Source organism: Helobdella robusta (genome assembly GCF_000326865.2).
Source record: "Helobdella robusta unplaced genomic scaffold HELROscaffold_82, whole genome shotgun sequence".
NCBI classification, from domain to species: domain Eukaryota; kingdom Metazoa; phylum Annelida; class Clitellata; order Rhynchobdellida; family Glossiphoniidae; genus Helobdella; species Helobdella robusta.
This window is the reverse complement of record NW_008705476.1, coordinates 247,910-268,569: the sequence shown is the minus strand read 5'-3', so window position 1 is coordinate 268,569 and position 20,660 is coordinate 247,910. Positions and strand designations below refer to the sequence as shown.

At 30.7% G+C, this 20,660-nt stretch overlaps 4 protein-coding genes across 4 annotated transcripts in view; 2 read left to right on the top strand and 2 right to left on the bottom strand.

Annotated features, from left to right (window-relative positions):
• Positions 1 to 7,113: 7,113 nt before the first annotated feature.
• Positions 7,114 to 13,215, bottom strand: HELRODRAFT_194539 (hypothetical protein; the record flags this gene model as incomplete). The annotated part of the gene is made up of 13 exons (XM_009032523.1): positions 13,152 to 13,215; positions 12,583 to 12,651; positions 12,294 to 12,374; positions 11,981 to 12,084; positions 11,617 to 11,828; positions 11,187 to 11,519; positions 10,596 to 10,795; positions 9,812 to 9,878; positions 9,282 to 9,403; positions 8,649 to 8,719; positions 8,090 to 8,454; positions 7,723 to 7,870; positions 7,114 to 7,441 (listed from the first exon to the last, which is right to left on the bottom strand). Exons 1-13 carry the CDS (start codon positions 13,209 to 13,211, stop codon positions 7,114 to 7,116), a joined length of 2,160 nt encoding a protein of 719 aa, XP_009030771.1. The 5' UTR covers positions 13,212 to 13,215.
• Positions 13,216 to 13,599: 384 nt separating this feature from the next.
• On the bottom strand, positions 13,600 to 14,761 carry HELRODRAFT_182218 (hypothetical protein; the record flags this gene model as incomplete). The annotated part of the gene is made up of 2 exons (XM_009032522.1): positions 13,600 to 14,445; positions 14,576 to 14,761. The coding sequence occupies 2 exons, from the start codon at positions 14,759 to 14,761 to the stop codon at positions 13,600 to 13,602; spliced, it is 1,032 nt and encodes a 343-aa protein (XP_009030770.1).
• Positions 14,762 to 14,976: 215 nt separating this feature from the next.
• Positions 14,977 to 15,854, top strand: HELRODRAFT_182217 (hypothetical protein; the record flags this gene model as incomplete). Its single annotated transcript, XM_009032521.1, has 3 exons — positions 14,977 to 15,070; positions 15,489 to 15,522; positions 15,680 to 15,854. 3 exons carry the CDS (start codon positions 14,977 to 14,979, stop codon positions 15,852 to 15,854), a joined length of 303 nt encoding a protein of 100 aa, XP_009030769.1.
• A 3,961-nt stretch (positions 15,855 to 19,815) lies between these two features.
• The window catches only part of HELRODRAFT_194538 (hypothetical protein), a gene marked incomplete at its 5' end in the record, with an annotated part of 8,659 nt that continues 7,814 nt past the window's right edge, over positions 19,816 to 20,660 (top strand). Inside the window, 2 exons of the mRNA XM_009032520.1 lie at positions 19,816 to 19,869; positions 20,450 to 20,520. Coding sequence (XP_009030768.1) covers positions 19,816 to 19,869; positions 20,450 to 20,520 — 125 coding nt within the window. The remainder of the gene's footprint in view (positions 19,870 to 20,449; positions 20,521 to 20,660) is intronic.

Sequence of the window (20,660 nt, the reverse complement as noted above, 5' to 3'; positions counted from 1 at the left end):
CGTCATGAGCTTAATTTTAAAAAGTTATAAAACGAATAAGTCAATATTCGAGTTAATAAATTGTTAGTCATTCATCAATCAACCATCAATTATTGTCAATCAATAAATAAATTAATAAATCAATCAATCAATCAGTCAACCGATAGTTAAATGGTAGAAAATTTGTCCGCAGCCAATCACATTTTCTTCTTCAACTGCATGGATCTAAGAGAAACATGAAATAAATAATACAAACATTTAATTTATCACAGATAACAAAAATATCAAAAAAATCATTATTTTTTTTTCAAAAAATATAAAAGTAAATATAAATAGAAAAATAAACTAATAATTATAAACCAATAAATGGAAAATTTTAACCTTAAAAAATTACGTATATATATATATATATATATATATATATATATATATATATATATATATATATATATATATATATACAAAATTCTATATATACAAACGAATGTGTGGCGTTAATATGTATGTAGTTCGTTTTATTAACGCCACACATTCGGTAGAATTTATAGAATATAGAAAAAAATATGCACTATTACCAACATATATATATATATATATATATATATATGTGCGTACGTGTGTGCGTGATCACAAAAAGATAAAAAGGCACCTTGGTCCAAAATTATAATAATATTAAAAATAAATATAATTCTTTTATAATTATTTTACTATACTCTATGTATTTTTCTTAAAAAGTATTTCCATTACACATAAAACCAGTTAACTTTCATAACCAATATTATTTATTATTATTATCCTTATTTATTATTATTATTCTCATTATTATTCCGCTTTCATCATCTCGTCTGTCATTCCACTTTGTTATTTTTAAGCTTACCTTTCAATGCAAACGAGATGTCATTTTTTAAAAAAAATTTTTCCCGGAAAAGAATAATAATAATAATAAATAACAATAATAATAAATAATAATAGTAATAACAATAATAATAATAAATTTGTTTACTTAACTAAACAAGACAAAATAAACACATGGCCTATATCTGAACAGGCAACTCCATCTTTTTTAGTCACAGACAATAAAAAACAAAATAATAATAATAATAAATAATAATATGTAATAATAAATAAATAAAACTATAAAGTAACGTTTAAGAGATCAAAATATCCAAATGTATGTATTCTGGACATAATGATAATAATAAAAATAATAATGAAATAATAATAATAAAATAATAATTATAATATAATTCTGAAATATATAGGAAAACAGATGAATAGAGACATTAGACCATTATTATTAATATTTATAGCATACGTTTGACAGAGAATGGTTTTTTTTTTATTCATGAAGAGAAAAGCTAACGCACATATAATAAACATATCGGGCTTGTATAAAATTAAAGAAAAAATAATTTATGCATGTGTTGTTCAGGTGTGTTCCGCATTTGTATGTGTAAATATCTGTAGCTTTATATGTGTTAACGTGTGTTTGTAAATATGCATGTTGTTATGTTATGTCAAAGTGCATGGCTGTGTATACATGTATGCTTGTGTGGGTATAAATATATATACGTAGGTGTCTATATATATGTAGGTGTCAATATAGCTGTGTGTTTGTACGTAAAAGTGTGTGCGTGCGTGTGTTTGTATTCTGAAGATGTTCAGACATGTCAGAACAACATCATAATTTTTTTTACAACTCTGGATTTTCTAACTAAAAACCCACCAATAAATCGACTAAGATTGCATACGGAAGAATGGCCAGGTAAGGTAAAACATTTATGGATGCGCGTGCCTGTTTATGAAAGTGTTTGTAGATAGTGTTTGTAGATTGTGTTTGTAAATAGTGTTTGTGTGTTTGCCACTAGCAGGAAAAAAAAATGAAGCTGAAAGTTCAGTCCTATGTTGTGGATATACGAAACATGCCCAGTTTTGCCGATAACAACAGATGTAACGATATACATATAGGTAAGATAACTATTTGAGTAATTAATTAAAAGGTCAATTAATACTATTTAAGTAATAAATTAAAAGGTCAATTAATACCATTTGATTGATTAATTAAAAGGTTGAGGTTGAGTGAATTCACACTAAAGAATGTTGTATAAAAAAAGGTTTGTTAGGCGGATGACGATCTTCAAATACACGTATTAAACGAAACTCGAACTATGTAAATGTCTAAAAATGTAAATTTATCGTTAGCTGGATCACATCAAACGTGTATATAACTACATTTGTCGGCATGTTACATGTCTCAAGAGATAAAATAAATGAAATCTCAAATTTAGTATAATTCGGACGAAAAAATTTAGAAAACTTTGCAAGAGTTCAGCGCTATATGTAAGGCCTCGACAAATTTGAATAAATAACAAAATAAATATAAACAGAAAACAAAAATTGATTTTACTAACAATAAGCAAGAGCTCAGATAATAGTAAATAAAACATCCAAATATATGTACATACACACTAATCAAAATTATACACATAAAGATAAACCAAAAATGATAAAAGGCATATACGCTATAATATATACATAGATGATATATATATGGTATATATATATATATATATATACATGTGTGTGTGCGTGTGTGTGTATGTGTGGTGTTAAAATGACATAGGCGCCAGTCAAGCATAGAACAAGGAGACGCTAAACGTTGAAGTATGCCTTTCAAATGGGATGGTCTTTGATATTAAAAATTTTTAATAGAAATAATAATAATTTAATAATTATACTACTAATTCTAATAATAATTATTATAAACTATAATAATAATAATAATAAAACAACTATAGAGGTATACATCCACAAACGGCCAGCGAAACAACAATAATATTAATAACAATCATAACTGAATAATAATAATAACAATCATAACTGAATAATAATAATAATACACAAAATACCCATACTAAACTCCATAACACCAACTCGAAGCAGTCAAAAGCTAGTGACATCAAAAAATACGAAAAGATACTTGACAATATTTTTTTAGTAGCTTAAGTTGACTAGAAAGAATTAACTAATATAACCTACACATTATATAATAACATAAAACATCGTGTTATGTGTGCGTGTGCGTGCGTGCTGTATGTGTAAAAAGTGTAATGTAACATGAAAGTAAAAGATAGTTGCAATGTACTGTGATGTTGTTGTAATGGAGAATGTGTAACGTACGAAAGTAACAAACAACTAATTACAACAAGTTTTTATAAAGATGACGTTTGGTCTGTCTGTCTTGCCTGTTCAATGGTAAAAGGTTGCGAAAATGAAAAAAATCGACTTGAAAGACTTTAATACATTCTATATATTTGTATATGTGTGAATGCATACATCCATGCACACATATATGCATACATAACACACACACAAATACGCAAGCATATATACATACGAACACATGAACCAAAGATTTTTAATTTGAAAATGCATTTCTGAACCGGTATATTGATACTCATCTGCTACTAACTAAACTGACGGACAGAAAAAATTTAGTTAGGCAACGAATATATAGAAAAATAATACTTTGTTGACAAAAAAAAATAATTATTAATAATAAATACAAGAAGTACAAATAAAATAAAATAATAATAATCATTAAAACATTTTCCAGGTCAAGAAAAAAGTAAAGTGAAGTTTGATTTTTGGCGCGAAGGAGTTTAGTAACAAACGTATTATCTGCTTAGTATCAGGCGCTTAGTTGACGACGCATCTGACGTAAAAAGTCTGCCTGTGCTTAATTTCAAAATAGCCTTTTTAGCACCATAGCAAACAGATCAAAGTTGAATTACACAACATTGCACAGATTAAAATACTGGCACATTCGTAAGAGTAAATCTAAATAGAGATAGAAAGAGAGATAGAAAGAGAGATAGAAAGAGAGATAGAAAGAGAGATAGATAGATAGATAGATAGATAGATAGATAGATAGATAGATAGATAGATAGATAGATAGATAGATAGATAGATAGATAGATAGATAGATAGATATAGATAGATAAAGAGATAGACAGGTAGATAGACAGACAAATAGATGATAAAGAAAGAGAAAAAGAAAGACAACGAAAGAGAGAGAGAGAAAGAGAGAGGAATAAGCAATTATAATAGAGCCAGAAAAATAGATTTGACGACTTTGATTTGAATGTCCTGAAAATTCGTTGAAAAACACGACATAAGATTTGAATTTTGAAAAAAAAAACAGCATGCAGACATCTTTGAAATAATTTCAGTCACAACATTAAAAAGAAAAATCACCACTGAAATATTTAAAATTAAAATGATCTTAATAATTAATGAAAGTAATAAATACTGAACCTGATACCATTTAGATAGAACTTCTATCCGTGATATTTACTCAAGTATTCCAAACACACACACACACACACACACACACACACACACACACACACACACACACACACACACACACACACAAACAATTACACATGAAAATATCGGAACAAAAATAAAATGATGTAACGATTGATCATCGTAAATGTAACAATCCTCATCTTAATCATCGTTAAAATCAACAAAATCATAGCAGTTTTTACGAGAAATGTTACAACTTATCCAAGAAATTCTACAACATTTCCGAAATACTTTACAACATCTTCAAAATAATTTACAACACTTGTTAACCACTGAACTCAGAATTTCTTATACTTCTATATTCCTAATAAGACAGATAAAACATGTTTAATTATAAATATTGTAAAATGTTTTGGATATGTTGAAAAATATTTTGGGGATATCGTAAAATTTCTTGTATAAGTTGTATTACTTCTCGTAAAACTTCTAAAATGGTCATTATTAACCGACTTGATTTTTGAAGATGAATAAAACATTCACTTACTCACTGATTCATTCGTTCATTCATTCATTAACTCATTCACTTACTCATCCATTCACTAACTCATTCATTCATTCATTTATTCAGTAACTCATCTACCAACGTTTCAATCTTGTGAATAAACAAATACCCGACCAATAAGCCATAGCTCTCAAAAAATAAACTAAACAAAACATAAAAAAATATGCCAAATCAGCGGCAGAAACAAATAAACCAAAAAATATTTGAAAAAAAGGATAAAAAACAAAAACAAAACCAACGATTGGATGAGATAATAATTGGTATAAAATGTAAAAACAAAAACCAATACACGTCCAGTAGAGATTGTAATCTTTACTAGAGCGCTATATAAATGTATATATATATATATATGTATATATATATCAAATACACGCGCATACAGCTAAAAGAGCCTAGTTTCTGATACAAAACTACCCTCATTAAAACTTTGATTCAATATCATAGCTAAAAACAACTATAAACAGGAAATATACAATTTTTGAAAAACAATCTAGAAATAACTGAGAGGCAAAATTAAAAAACAAAAAAAAAACAAAAATTTTAAAAATACAAAGAAAAACACTTGAATAAAATACAAACAAGAGGCATTATGATACTAACTCATTAGCATAAGACTGGAACTATCTCGAAGCTCATCAATCATAATTTCAACGCTGTCACACATCATACACGAATAAACAAACACACACACAAACACATATATATATACACAATATTATTTAGATGTTTGAAGTATAGTGTATTACATAACATCTAGTAGATGCTGCCACATAAGAGTGATTGAAAAAAATCAAATTAATCACAGGCGATGAATTTTAACGATTAATATAAAACAACTACAATAGTAATTATAGTGATAATAATAACAACAATAATAATAACAACAATAATAACGATGATAATAACAATAAAAATTAGCATTCATTCATTATCATGATTATTTGAAGGATGCACATCTTAACGGCGAATGAAAATAAACTTTTAAAAAATGTATCTACACTTTTCCTGAAGAAAGGTAAAGTTTGAAAGAAAAAATCATAAAATTCTGAAAAGTTTTAAAATGTAAATGACAATCCAACAAAAACAACTCTAGCAACATGGCTGTTGGTGCGTATTTTGTTCATCATAAAATCACAATATAGAGCTAGAACTAGGGCGAAAAAGCGAAAATACACATTCATCACGGCATAATTAGACCGCTCTTAATATTTTGCCAATTAAGTTGTTTAGTCAACCAATTAAACAATCAGCCATCAATCAACCGACCGATCAATCAATCAATTATACCAATCAATCAACTGATCAATCTAACAAATATGGAAAAAAGAATAGCATCAAATATGATACAATTAGTTTTCAAATGAATTTCCAAGTAGAAATATTATCACATAACATTGGAAGAGTTTTCGGATAAAAACAAAATGAGAAATTTATTTCCATAATTTCCTGGTTGGATCAAAGTTACATGGAGTTAAAATAATAACCGACCGAACAATAAACTGGCAAGATCATCATCAATATCTATCTCAAATTACATATAATTTCATCATTCATTCATTCATTCAATCAACTCATTCATTAATCACTCAGTCATTTCTCTACAAGATCAATCAATCCATCCATCCATCCTAGCATCCATTCTTCCAACCAATCACCGAAGGGATAAATAAAATTAACCAATCATTCAAAGTATCAATCAACCAATGACTCAGTCAATCAACGAACCATTAATATCTCAACAACTCTTTTACTCATTCACTTAACCATTCATTCATTCATTCATTCCTTTATTCATTCATTTACTGACTCGTTCATTCAATCATCCGTTCTTCAATCACTCAGCCATCTCATTGGTCAGCTATATTTAGAACGTGATCTCGGGTTATATCAATGGAGATATGCCGAGAAATGAAAATGTAACTATAAATAAAATATTATTGAATAAATTAATAAATTATTATTATTATCATCAACCAAAAAATAAATTCATTATAAATAAATGTTATTGTAAATTAAAATAGTTACACAATGAATAAATGAAAAAAGACAAACCTTGTACACAAACGTACAAACTTGACAACAAAAATAACATACAAAACATTGTTAAAAATCAACTGAAAAACATATAAACAACATACAAACAAACAACAAACAAACACACAAATGACGTACAAACAAACAAACACAAAACACACAGACCTTTCAAATAAGTCCAAAACCTTTATAAGAAACAGAGCCAAACAGACCCTCTCTCTTCATCAGTGTCTCCCGGATCTACTCTCCTTATACTCCTTATAATCTCTCCCACTCTCTTTATAATCCTTATAATCTCTCCCACTATCTTTATAGTCCCTACTGCTACTCTCTTTGTAGTCCCTACTGCTACTCTCCTTGTAGTCCCTGGCACTCTCTTTGTAGTCCCGATCCTTGTAGTCGTACTTGTCGTAGTACCTGTCTTTGTCTCGGCTGCTCCGACTCTCCCTGTAGTCGCGATCGCGGCTTCGACTGCGATTGTGGCGGGAGGATGTCTTCGTGGTGGATCGATCCCTCGGCGACCTAGATCTACGGTGGTCGCTCCGTGATGACCTTGTTTCGTTTGATTGTGTGGGATTTTTAAAATTTATTTAATGGCTGCTATCATCTCAAAAACCAAAGTTTCAAGTATAATAAAAATGACTCACACAAAAAAATCTAAATTTGCAAACGATAAAAACAACTCAAATACATGAACAAACCAAAAAGCAGCCCTAATATGACCCAAAAACGTACTGCAGCCTGGCTCTAAAATGACCCTAACACATTAACCAATCACAGTGCAGCTCTAAAATGACCCAAACACCCACAAGAAAATGATAGTGTATCCTTACTTAGATCCATAGGATTTATCCTCAATGCCACGTAGTGTGTCCTGAAGAGAGCTCACGAGGATCTTGCATCTATCATCACTGGCAATCTTACTCTGTTTGATGAGGGAGATTGCAGTCACCAACGTTTCTATGGCACTTGCATATTCACCTGCGTTTGTGTTGTGAGTATATGAGGGAAGGAGGTTGCGAGTTATGATCTAGCTGTGTGAATTTTATCAAAAATTTTATCTCTTCTATATCTGTAATTAGCTTAGTAAGCCAGTTTCAATCGATCAAGTCCGCCAAAAACATAAAAAAGAGACCAACCAATCAAAAACCATCCTATAAACCAACCAACCAGCCAACCAACTAGCCAACCAACCAGCACTGGCGTCTTGCACGGCTCTTGAGATAGCACTACTTGATACAGATTTATTCCTCTGTAAGATATCTTCAAACTCTTGCATATCTGACAGCTGTTGTTGTTGCTGTTGATGCTGTTGTGTGGCCGACGAACTGGCTTCAGTTTTAACTTGCTCTCTGGACTGAGGACTAAATTGGGACTGTTGCTGTTGAAGCTGCTGTTGCAGCTGCTGTTGCTGGCGCCAATCTTTGTCAATGTGCTCTCTCTCCGCTTGTTCTCTCTCTGCTCTCTCCCTCGCGTACATGTCCAACGGGAGAGATGAAGAAGAATTAGAAGGGGATGGAGTGATGATGGGAGTGCCGTGTAGGATGGGTTGTCCGAGGGGATTTCTTTCAATTGTTTCATCATTATTATTGTTATTAACATTCAATTGTTTCATTATTATTATTGTTATTAACATTCATTCATTCAACAGATTTTAAACTTTTAAACAAACAAAACAATTAGAACAATACAAACCAACCGGCCAGACAGCAAACCAATCAACCAACCAACCAACGAACAAAGAGACAAACAAACAAACCTTTCCCTGAACGGATCTACAGCTGGCTGCTGGAACAATGGAATCTGCCTGCCCAATACATCAGTCGGCTGCTATTGTCGGATTATTTTTTTAAAAAAAGGTAAACAAATTTTTTAAAATAAAACAAATAACTTAAATAACTTTAATTAAGTAAGTAATATTGTGGAAGGTCTAATGAAAATGAAATGGATAAAAAATTAATGATAAATCAAGTCCACCAATTTCATTACCCCATGTAATAATTGTTGTTGTAGGTGCTGTTGTTGTTGCTGTTGTTGTTGGAATATGTGTTGTTGTGGAATTTGTTGTTGCTGTTGTTGAATGTTCTGGAAAGTTAATTGCTGATTGGCTGGTATGCCTTGCTGCAATGTGATTGGCTGTTGCTGCTGTGGATGCAGAGCTACTAAGCCTCCTGGATTGCCTGCTCAACCAATCAAATCAATCAATCAATTGACCAATCAATCAACCAACCAATGAAATCAATCGACCGATAGAATAATCAACTAAACAAACAATCAATAAACTCATTAATTAATCGCTCAATCATTAGCAAACACCTCAATGAAATAAACCCTTGCACATTTATAATCAGACAACAAGCGTACAAACAAAGAACAAACACATGCCAAGAACATTTTGTTGTTGTTGTTGTTGTTGTAGGACAATCTGCCCAAGCGACTGACGAACAACAACTGGTGGAGGCTGTTGAAACCCTTCATAATTAATAATTATGAATAGGTTAGGATCATAATGATCTTTTATGATTAAAAATTATGTTCAATTATAATTAATCATTAACAATACATTCATAGTGATAACAACGATATTTTATAATATATACGAAAGATTAGTTAAATTTTTCACTATATATTTTAAATTAATTGCGGAAATTTGTCATAAATTGACATTGGCATCATCATCATCATCTCACTCATTACATCGTCGCCATCATCACCCCAATGCTATTAAAACAACCATCAATATAAACTGCACCATCATCATCCTGAACATCATCATCATCATCACCATCGTCATAATCATCATCATCCAAAACATCATCTTCATCATCATGAACATCATCGTCATCACCATCGTCATAATCATCATCATCCTCATTGTCACCAGGTCATCACCACCACCATCACTATCATCATCATCACAACCTGCTCTCAATTCCATGGAACTGGGTGGCACTACACCTCTCAATCCCATTGATGGAGGTGCTCTCAACTTGAAGATTATAAAAATAAATTATGACTAAGATAATTAATTATGACTAAGATAATTAATTATGACTAAGATAATTAATTATGACTAAGATAATTAATTGTGACTAAGATAATTAATTATGACTACGATTGCAATGAAAGTATTACTAATAATTATAATAGTTATAATAATTACGTTACTAATTATATGTAACAACGAAAACACCCATTCATTTACCCATATAATTAATTTATCAATTATACATGATCAATCAATTAACCAATCAGTTAATTTTTATTAATTCAATCACTCAGTCATTAAACTAATCATTAAGTCATACATTCAATCAATCAACCAACCAACCACAATTATGTAATCAGTCAGTCAATCAATCAATCATTCGTTCAATCTATCATTCGTTCAATCAATCAATTATCACTCAATCATTCCATACAAAAATGAAAAAAAGAATTATCAGTATGAATGAATAAAAATTTATTTAATGGATTTTTGCTAAAAAATGAAATCATGGAAACAAAAACAACGACAAAAAAAACAACACCAAAAACAGTAAATACAACAACAACAACAGTAACAAAAATAATAACAAACAATTGATATTTCAAACAACAACATGCAGAAAACTACCAAATTAGGCATTTGCCCTCGGTGCTGTTGTTGCTGCAGTAACAATTGTTGATGCTGTTGTTGTTGTTGATGTGGTGGTCCACCAACAACTTGTAACTGCCCAGGAGGAAGATGATGAGGGGGGTGATGCGGTGACTGGATAGGGTTGACGTTGGGCGTCAATGGGGCCACCCCTGGGCCCCCTCCGGTTGCTCCAGCCATGCCCATACCTGTCAGCCCCGGTCCGGCCCCTGTCAATCCGGGTGGATGGAGAGAGGAGGGTTGTAGACCCCCTGCTATGCCTGAAGGTCCTGCTGTTTGTTTGTATGTAATGTTTTCGTTTGTGTTACTCTCTGTTTTGTTGTTTATAGTTTACTGTGAGTATGTATGTTTTTGTGTTGTAAAAACTTCTACTGATGTTGTTATAAATGGGTTGTTAATGCTCTTAATTAAAAATGTTGTTGTTAGCGCTGTTGCCAACAACGTTAATGTCATAAATAATCATTAAATATTTGTGTTGACGTGTGCCGAATGGTCCAACTGTAATACACATGAACATGGTACAACAAGCACCATAAAATTACATAGCATAACGCTGAAATATTCTAAAATAATATAAATACTTTTGACAATGAACAAAAAAAAACAAAGCTGTTGGAATGAACTCAATGATATATACAATAAATAGGAACAACCACTAACCACCAAAATGTCTAACAGCACCTCCACCACCTCCAACCATTCCAGTAAGAGCAGGTGGGGGTAAGGCTGTGTTGGGACCAGAGGGCAGAAGAACACGAGGGGACTGCCCTGGGCCCCCTAGCAATGGTCCAGGATGATTTGGAGTGGGCCCTTGTGCAAGATTAGGTGGATGACCCGGACGAGTTGTTGGCATGTTGATGATAGAAGAATGAAGTTGTTGTTGGTGGGGTGGTTGTTGATGTTGAAGTTGCTGCTGGTGCGGCTGAGGTGGTGGACGCAGGCGAAATTGTGGCTGTGATAGATGAGATGGCGGCGCTGCTAATGGCTGTTGACCTGTTTTTGTAATTTTGTTTTAAATTTAAAAAAATCAAACACCTAAGCTTCTGTTGAAATATCAAAAAACAAACCAACCATCCATCAACCTACTAACCGTTGTACATTGGTGAAGCAGGCTCCTTCTTGCCAGCAGCGGTAGCCGAAGCTGATGAAGTGGCAGCAGTGGCCGCTGAAGTATCAAACTGCTTTAGCGCCATAGCCGTGCAATGAGTGACCACAACTTGCTGACCATGAATCTCACGTTTTGATAATTTGTCCAACAAAATTTTTGAACTCATTTCAGAGTTTACTGTTACTGTTGCAAAACTATGATGATGAAAATAATGATGACAATGATGAGGACGAAGAAAAAAGAATATAACACAATAGACACAAAAATAATATTATAAAATAATATAATAAATTATATTAATAAATAAATAAGTTAGCAAATAAAATAAAAAAATTATGAAACTGACCCTTTGGATTGCCCGTTGACTCTATTCTCGTGGAACTTTATATCTATGAGGTCATTGATTCCAAGGCTGGCAATGGCATCGGCCAAATCTTTATCTGTCGTCCACTTTTGTATTTATAAATTTTAAAATTATTATAATTAATTAAGCATAATTATCAAACTAAATTATCCATTTAATTAACCTTCCAATAGATTATAAATGAGTTTAATTAGAGAATAAAAACTATCAAGAATATTCATAATTTAAGATAATTATAACAATAATATGCATAATGATAAGATAATTATGCTAATAATTATTCAAAATTTCTTACCCAAGATAAGTTAGCAACATACAGTGAGAATTTTTTACCATTGAATGATGAGTGCCTGGAATACTGACTTGAATACTTTGTCTGCTTGTTAATAATTAGTTTTTTTAGCAATCTTTATTATTTATTTATACAATTATTTGTTTGTTAATAATTAGTTTTAGCTTGTTTTATTAATTATTTATTTATATATTTATTTATTTTATAAAAATATTAATTTAATCTATAAGAGTCAATTTAGCTCACATTATGATTATTTATTTAATAAAGTTTAGAGTATGAGTTTACTAACGTCTTCGAATGGGTCACCATGCCGAGAAGCCATTACATCAAACATTTCTGAGTCCTGATATTCATGATCCTTGTTTAGTTATTATTAAAAAGAAATTAAAATATGAAAGGGAAACTAAAAAAAGCTTATCATTTCATTGATTAGATTATATTTTATAGTGATTTAAACTGAAATTTTGACTGAAAGAAAGGTTAATAAAGAAAAAAAGTACTTTTTATCAAATTTTAAATTAATTTATTAAAATTTTGTTAAAAAATCCTTAGCTTAGCCACACATACAATACATAAGAAGAGATAGATAGGTCATAGATAGAAAATGAAAGTGTTTCAATAGTGAATTAATTAGCCAGTTTTAAACAGCTATATTAATGTATAATTATTTATATGCAAATTTTGAATTGGAATTGAATGCAGAATGAAATGAAACAAATTCAAATCAGCAGAGTTAGAGCAGAGCAAGCAAAAAAACAGCAATAGAAAAAGCATTATTAAGCGGAGAGAGCATTTCAAAATTTTCCGGAAAAATAAAAATAAAATCAAAATTAAAAAATGATGGGAAATATAACTAACTGGTCCAAAATCGTCGACATCGGCGTACAAATCGATTCCATCGATGCTTTCCTTCGCCATTTTTTTTATCGCTAGTAGAACGCAATATCGGCGATCACAGCAGTAGATAAAGTACAAAAACTACGGAAAGCGTATATTAAAAACTGCAATTATATTTTCACGTTTTGTTAACACCTTCATATTTAATTTATTTATATGTTGTAGGCATAGTTTATTTATAAATGAATGAATAAAAATTTAAATAATTTTCATATATATAAAGCGGCAAAATTTTTCGAGGAAAGGTGTCACAAGAGTCAGTTAAATGAATTATTAATTTTCATATATAAAAATTCATCAAAGAATGTAAAGCAAATCATATTCGTTGAAATTGTAATTAATCCCGCAGTTTTAAATTAAATAAAAAAAAATTAATCAAAAAAATAATCTTCATCACGGTTGTTGATAGTCAGAGTCCGGATTTAAGACGAATATCTCGATCTCTTGTTCCAACCTCAATTCTCAATATGGCAACTACCATCCTATGCTGGCAATCATTCTCAACTTTCGAAGTAAAACAATTTTTCAGCCATCTTTTATCTTTCTCTGGCACCAAAATATAATCAAACACCCTGCCATCTCCTCCAACATTGTTCGTTACCAAAGATTCGAATTTTTTTTTGGAACAAAGGTTGGCAAGTGACAATTTCATTTCTGATGCGAACTTCCAGAGCAGTGCCCCTTCGAAGGTTTGCTCGCCCACCGTCCTACCGAGATGTACCCCCCTATCGTGCCCCCGATCACAATCCACCTGGCCATTAAAATCTCCACAGATAACGACCAACTCTGAATCATCAATGCCAACGATCAAATCTTTTAGTTGAAAATAAAAATCTTCCTTTTCATCTAAGAAACGTTCTGACTCAGGCGCATAAACTGAAAATACATTGAGCAGATGATGTTTGTCTGTTCTGACCTTCAGATGAATGATCCGATCATGAACTTTCACAACGTCTTGAACTTTATGCGCATACTTTCCGCAGACGACGATAGCCACGCCCTCATTACTCCTACCCGTCCAGAACAGTTTATTACCGGCGCCGATATCTGTCAACAGACGGTGCGACATTTTAATTCGTTGCAGGCAGCAGAAATCGAACCGCCTCTCACGCATCATAGCAGGTATGTACTTTTGCCAGTTTTCAGATGACGCCACGTTCAATGTGCCAACCTTCAAGAAGACTGCCTGGCCCTCGTCATTCGTCTGTCTCTTCTGCTTTTTCGAATCATCTATTGTTGGTAAGTGCATTGGTGCCTTATGAGAAGATTGAAATCAAGTTGTTGCGTAGTGTAAGATTGCATGCTGTAGTGTGATTGCATACTGTTGTGTGGTATGATGTGTTGTGTGTGATTGTATGCTGTTGTGGGGTATGATTTTAAGTTACTTTTTTGTATAGGAGAATGTCTGACAGAGAGGTCTGATCTGGAATGAGATGTTTTGTACTGTCGTTTTCGATTTTGTTGAGCTTGTTTTGAGGTGTCAATAAAAAGTTTTTGTAGATGTTGTTGTTGATGCTGTTGTTGTTGATGTGTTGGATACCTTGATGTACTGTCGTCATTAGTGTCTTCATCGCTGTTAAAATCTGAAAATGTTCAAAGATTTGATGTTTTAGCTGAATTAATAATGAGTCTAAGAATCACACAACGCATCACTAAACGCCAGTTAATGAAACAAGTTAAATAAAACCAACTCTCACCATTCATAAAACACAAAGAGAGTTTTAAATTTTAATTACATTACACAAATACAATTCATACCTACCTAAGTATTGAAGACGAAACTGAGATGAAGATGCAGATGATGATGCAGCTGCTGCTGCTGGTGGTGGTGGTGTTGCTGGTTGTGGTACAAATGAGTTTTGCAGTTGAGTGTGGTTGTGGTTGGCATCATTGTTGCTGGAACCTCTTCTAAGATCTGATGCCCTTGGAAACTATGGAATGAAATATTAGCAGCTTGTTAGGGTTAGTAGCTTTTGGCTTTCTGGTTTTATTTTAAATAATGAAAAAAAATACTTAAAATTTGGGAATAAATTATGCTGATTGATGTGTTTACTTATGCTGATGTAATTGAATATATTGATAAGATTTCACAGTTTAATGAAATTTACAGATGTTACAGAATTTATTGATGATAATGTACTACATACTGATGCAATTACACATGGATTGATGTAACTATATATACAAATCATGAGATAAAGAAGCAAATTGCAATTAAATTTAGACATATTATTTAATAAAGTTTGTATTTTGGATTATTTTATTTAAATTAATTAAATTTTTGAAACTTTGAATTAGAAAATGAAATAAAAATAAGAAAAAAATGGCTAACGTGAGAAAAGAAAACCTCCATCCATAGACTGTCACAAAATTTGTTTTAATTCATTCATTTATTTATATTCAATTCCCCAATACGTTGAAAAGTTAACTTTAATTTAAAAAAAAAACATTAAATTACATTTGCCAACTTACCTACCTAAAATTCCTAGGAGCATGACAGAGAAAGAAAACGAAAGAACCATCACCATGAACACTGGGAAAGGCAAACATGTTATTCACGCATCCATCCGATGGTGGTACTGGACAAGAGGGAAGGCTCTTGCAGTCAAACCCGGTAACCATTTGTTTGTAGATGTCCTTGTCAAGTTTGAGAAAGTAAAATAGAATTAGCTAGAGTTGATAACTTTTAATTGAATAAATTGTAAGAATAAAAAATGTTAGTATATATAATAACTTATTATAATGCTTAACAATAACAACTAAGCTCAACTGTTAAATTTAACTGAACTTCTCAGTTTCTCAATATTTTTTTTTCAACAGACTGACAAATAAAAAAATGACTGGTTTAACATAACATTCAATCACAAAAATCCAAGAATTATTAATTAAATTTGAATAAAAATTAAGCATAAAATTCCTAATTATTGGAAAAAAAACTTCAAAAGAAATAATATTTTTTTTAATGTACAAAAACAGAAACCTACTGCAACTTTGACCCTGTTCTCAGGCTCCTTGTTCTTCCAGTAAAAAAAACCTTTCATGTCTAACTCTGCATACACATCACTCCAGTTTGACAAGACGAAACAAGATTTACAATTTTCTGAGAAAAAGATCATTAAAATTTAAATTGTTGAATTTTTTATCAAATCATAATCACAAATCAGCAGATAGCGACAGACAATTTTATTTGAAATTTAAAAATGAATAATCATCAATATTATTTTAAAATATTATATGATTAATTATTGTAAAATATTATATGATTAACTAACATTAATAAATTAATATTAATTTATTAATATTAATTAATTAAATTAATAACTTTAATATGAAAAAATTAAAGAGGCAAATTACCATCGTACAAGCGTATACTCCCGGACATGCGATTTTTACGTTTTGGCATGTTTAATTTATTCACAAATTCAATGAAACAAGAAAATTAGGGAAACACACAAAATTAACCGTACGTACGGCTAGGGGATAATAAATATTGATTAATGTAAAAGTGAATGTAAGTTATAAATTTTATGGTAACGTAAAGCCGCAAAGTTTCCAAACCATTGAACATTTTTCAATGGTACCTACCATATAATTAGAATAAATATAACGGCCTTCGCTCATTTTTGACGGTCGAACAAGGAGCTTACTTCCGGAGGAAAATTGGAGGGTGATTTTTTATCGCCCAAGTCAAAAGTTACGATCGTATATTTACTAATTTCGGAAAATTGCTTTTATTTAAAATTTCAAAATGTTTTAAAAGGTACTAGATGCTGTTTTAGGATAGATATTGCTGTATAACGGTTAAGTATCTTTTTGCATTTTAAATAAAAAAAATTTTTTGTGAACCACCAACAACACTTTTAAACTCATTAACTGTAACAACACTAAACGACGACTAATTAGTAATTAAATTACTAAACTCTAATAATTAAGCTAAAACTAAATTCTACTGATTCTAATTACTAATTGAAATAAATAACAGATAACACTAACGAACATTAACAGATTAGACTACTAGAAACTACCAACCACTACAGTTAACAACTAACAGCACTTGTTCCTAAGATCCTAAATTCTATTGCTTGATTGGTTTTAAAGTTTTTATTTACAATGCTTAGGTCTGGCAATAAAAAATATACTAAATTAAATAAATATATTAAACAACTTATCAATCAATTTTATAAAATAAACAATTTTGTAATTTGTTCAATTGAAGCTTCAAACTCCCCAAGCTAACTTGCAATTTAATTAAAATTTATTAATTATGAGTGATTCAAACTAAATTTTTTTTCATTTAATGTTTTACAAAATATTCCTCATTCTTAAATTGTAGTACATGTTGTTATTAAATTTATTAAAGATAATGTGTGATTCCAGTGATTCATCGATCCATGACTTGTTAGATCATGATCATTCAGTTTTAAAGAATCCCCATCACCATAACCAATGAGGTTTGTAAAAATTGTACTTTTAATTTATTATATTTTATGCACTTAGAATGTTGTGTTATTAATTATTATAATTAATTTATTAAATGCTGTGCATACCTATGGCAAGTAAATAAAATAATTAAGCATAGAAATAGCCACAATCAAATTAATTTATATAGGCATGAGTATAATTTGGATAATAATAATTAAAAATATCGGTATCATTGAAAATGGATAAAGTCATAAATTGCTAAAAATAATAGTTCCAGTAAGATTTTGCCTTACACCTACATCTTTTTTCATTCTTATATTATAATAAATGTTTGTTATCAAATATATCAAGGATTGATTTCTCAATCCATGACTAGGTTGAATGTCATGATCCTACAGTTCCAGAGGATTCCCATCACCATTAGTCAATAAGGTTTGTATGACATTGTATGACATGACATTCAATCTAGTCCATGACTAGATTGAATGTCATGATCCTACAGTTCCAGAGGATCCCCATCACCATTAGTCAATAAGGTTTGTAGAAATCACCCCAGGCATACCATCAATGTTTTTTGGCCACCTTTTAATGTACTGTTAATAAAATGGCATTGAGAATAGTTATTTAAAACAATCTTATTAAAATTATTGAACAGGTATGACAAGATTACTTTCTTAATGTCCTAGTGTGAGGAAGATGTAAGCCATTTGTCCAAAGATAATCATATGCCTTATGCCCATGCAAATGCAGTGTCAACGCGAATGATTTTTGATCAGAGTCATATGTTCTAATTTTTTTAAACTTTTCCAGAAATTTTTCTATTAATTTATTTGTTACATTAAATACTTGATGTGTATTTCATTTAAAAACTTGATTATGCCAATTTAGTTAACTTGTTAAGCATTAATATAAAATGCTGTACTTGTAATGGTGATTGGTATGATGATGATGATCCCAGTCCTAAGCGGGGTTTATTATTCACAATGTCATTATACCCTTTCTAAGTTTTAATAAAATACATGGAATATTGGTGAATGCATTTTATATTTTTTGTATAGATAAGAATGTTGCAATGTATAATGATGATGTGAATTGCTTCCTTGTGTAACTGATGACATATAAATATAACTTACTTGAAAACATGGGAATGCTTTCTTCAGCATTACCTTCCTTTCTCCATCATAACCCTTATAATCTTTATTACAGAAATGGTCACTGCATATTCTTGCATTTTTTGATGGAAGCCATTTGAAATCATTTATTTCCTGTCTGATGCACTTAATCCAATCGTTTTGCATTTTTACATTTTGAGGAAATCTGAAATTTTATAAACTGTTACAGAAACTAAACATTTCTTAAATATTGCTTTTAATAATAAAATGGTAATCCATGATAGCATTATAAATTATAATTGTCTATAAAATAAAATATATGTAATTGTAAAACAAAATAGTTCTATTCAATGAGTATAGGGATATTGTTACATTTATTTTAGTGTGAAGTTAATTTGAAAATAAACCTGTGAAAAGATGCATCAGAAATTTTCTCATTTCTATTTATTATTAATGCAATTTTTAAATGCAACAGGTAGGCATGTTTGTGTATAGCTACGAAAATGAAAATTTACTTGAAAACTAAATTATTGTATCTGACACGAAAATTAGTACAGAAACAAAAACGAAAGAATAAATGACAATATAAAAATTTAAACATTGATTGAAAGAGTTTATTCTAATTATATGGTATGGGCAATTCGTTGCGAAATCGTTGGAGGAAATGGTGTCAACAGTAGTTATTTTACTGCATGGTAGTTAATCAGCCGGTATGAAGGTTATATTCAATTCCCATCAAATAAATTTGACAAAATATCATACAGAGGCAGATATATACACGTAGTTATAATACATTTATAATGTTGTATTTACACATTCAAATTGTACAATTGTGTTGTGGTGTTGTCTCAAATTATTGTGAATTCTCTCAGAAAATTTTAAACGTTTTACTACACTATATATACTAGTTATTTTTATCAATAATTAAAAAAAAATTTCAAATTGATTTCATTGTGATATCGATAATGATTTTTGTAACCTGACTGATTAAAAAGCATCAAAGAAAGTTAAAATAGGATGGGGAATTTGTTATATTGGGATATTCGTTTAAAAAGCGAGCAAAATTTTAATATAAAAGCGCTTATAAATATATGCATATTGGCTCAGCTTGGCTTGGCTCGGCTTGGAATCAGATGCTAAGCAAGGTGTGGTCTTAAACTATTTTGAATTCTCCCCGAAAAATTTGAACTGCGTGCGTACATATATAGCAATGATTACTGTTGTTTTTATAATGAATTTATAAAATATAGCGAGCAAAATTTTAACATAAAAGCGCTTATAAATCTATGTATATTAGCTCAGCTTGGCTTGGCTCGGCTTGGAATCGGATGTTAAGCAAGGTGTGGTCTCAAACTATTTTGAATTCTCCCCGAAAAATTTGAACTGCGTGCGTACATATAAAGTTAAGGCTACTGTTGTTTTTTATAATGAATTTATAAAATATATAAATATAGCGAGCAAAATATTAACATAAAAGCGCTTTTAAATCTATGCATATTGGCTCAGCTTGGCTTGGCTCGGCTTGGAATCGGATGTTAAGCAAGGTGTGGTCTCAAACTATTTTGAATTCTCCCCGAAAAATTTGAACTGCGTGCTTACATATATAGCACTGATTACTGTTGCTTTTATAATGAATTTTTATTATATATATATATAAAGTGACTGGAATCCATGTATACAAATAATTAAATTATATTATATTCAATTATATGTTTATATGAAAAGCAATATAGCAGATTCAACCAGCCAACCAGAAAGTTTCGAAGGCGTTCGTTCGATGACTTCAATTTAGTACGGTTAGCATTGTGGTTAAGACTGTATAATAGTGCAGTATATACATTAAACAAGTTTTTTACTGATGCGAATGATTGAAATGATGAGAATGTATAGTTGAAACGAGTATAAATAGAGGAGCTGAGACAACATGAAAATCAGA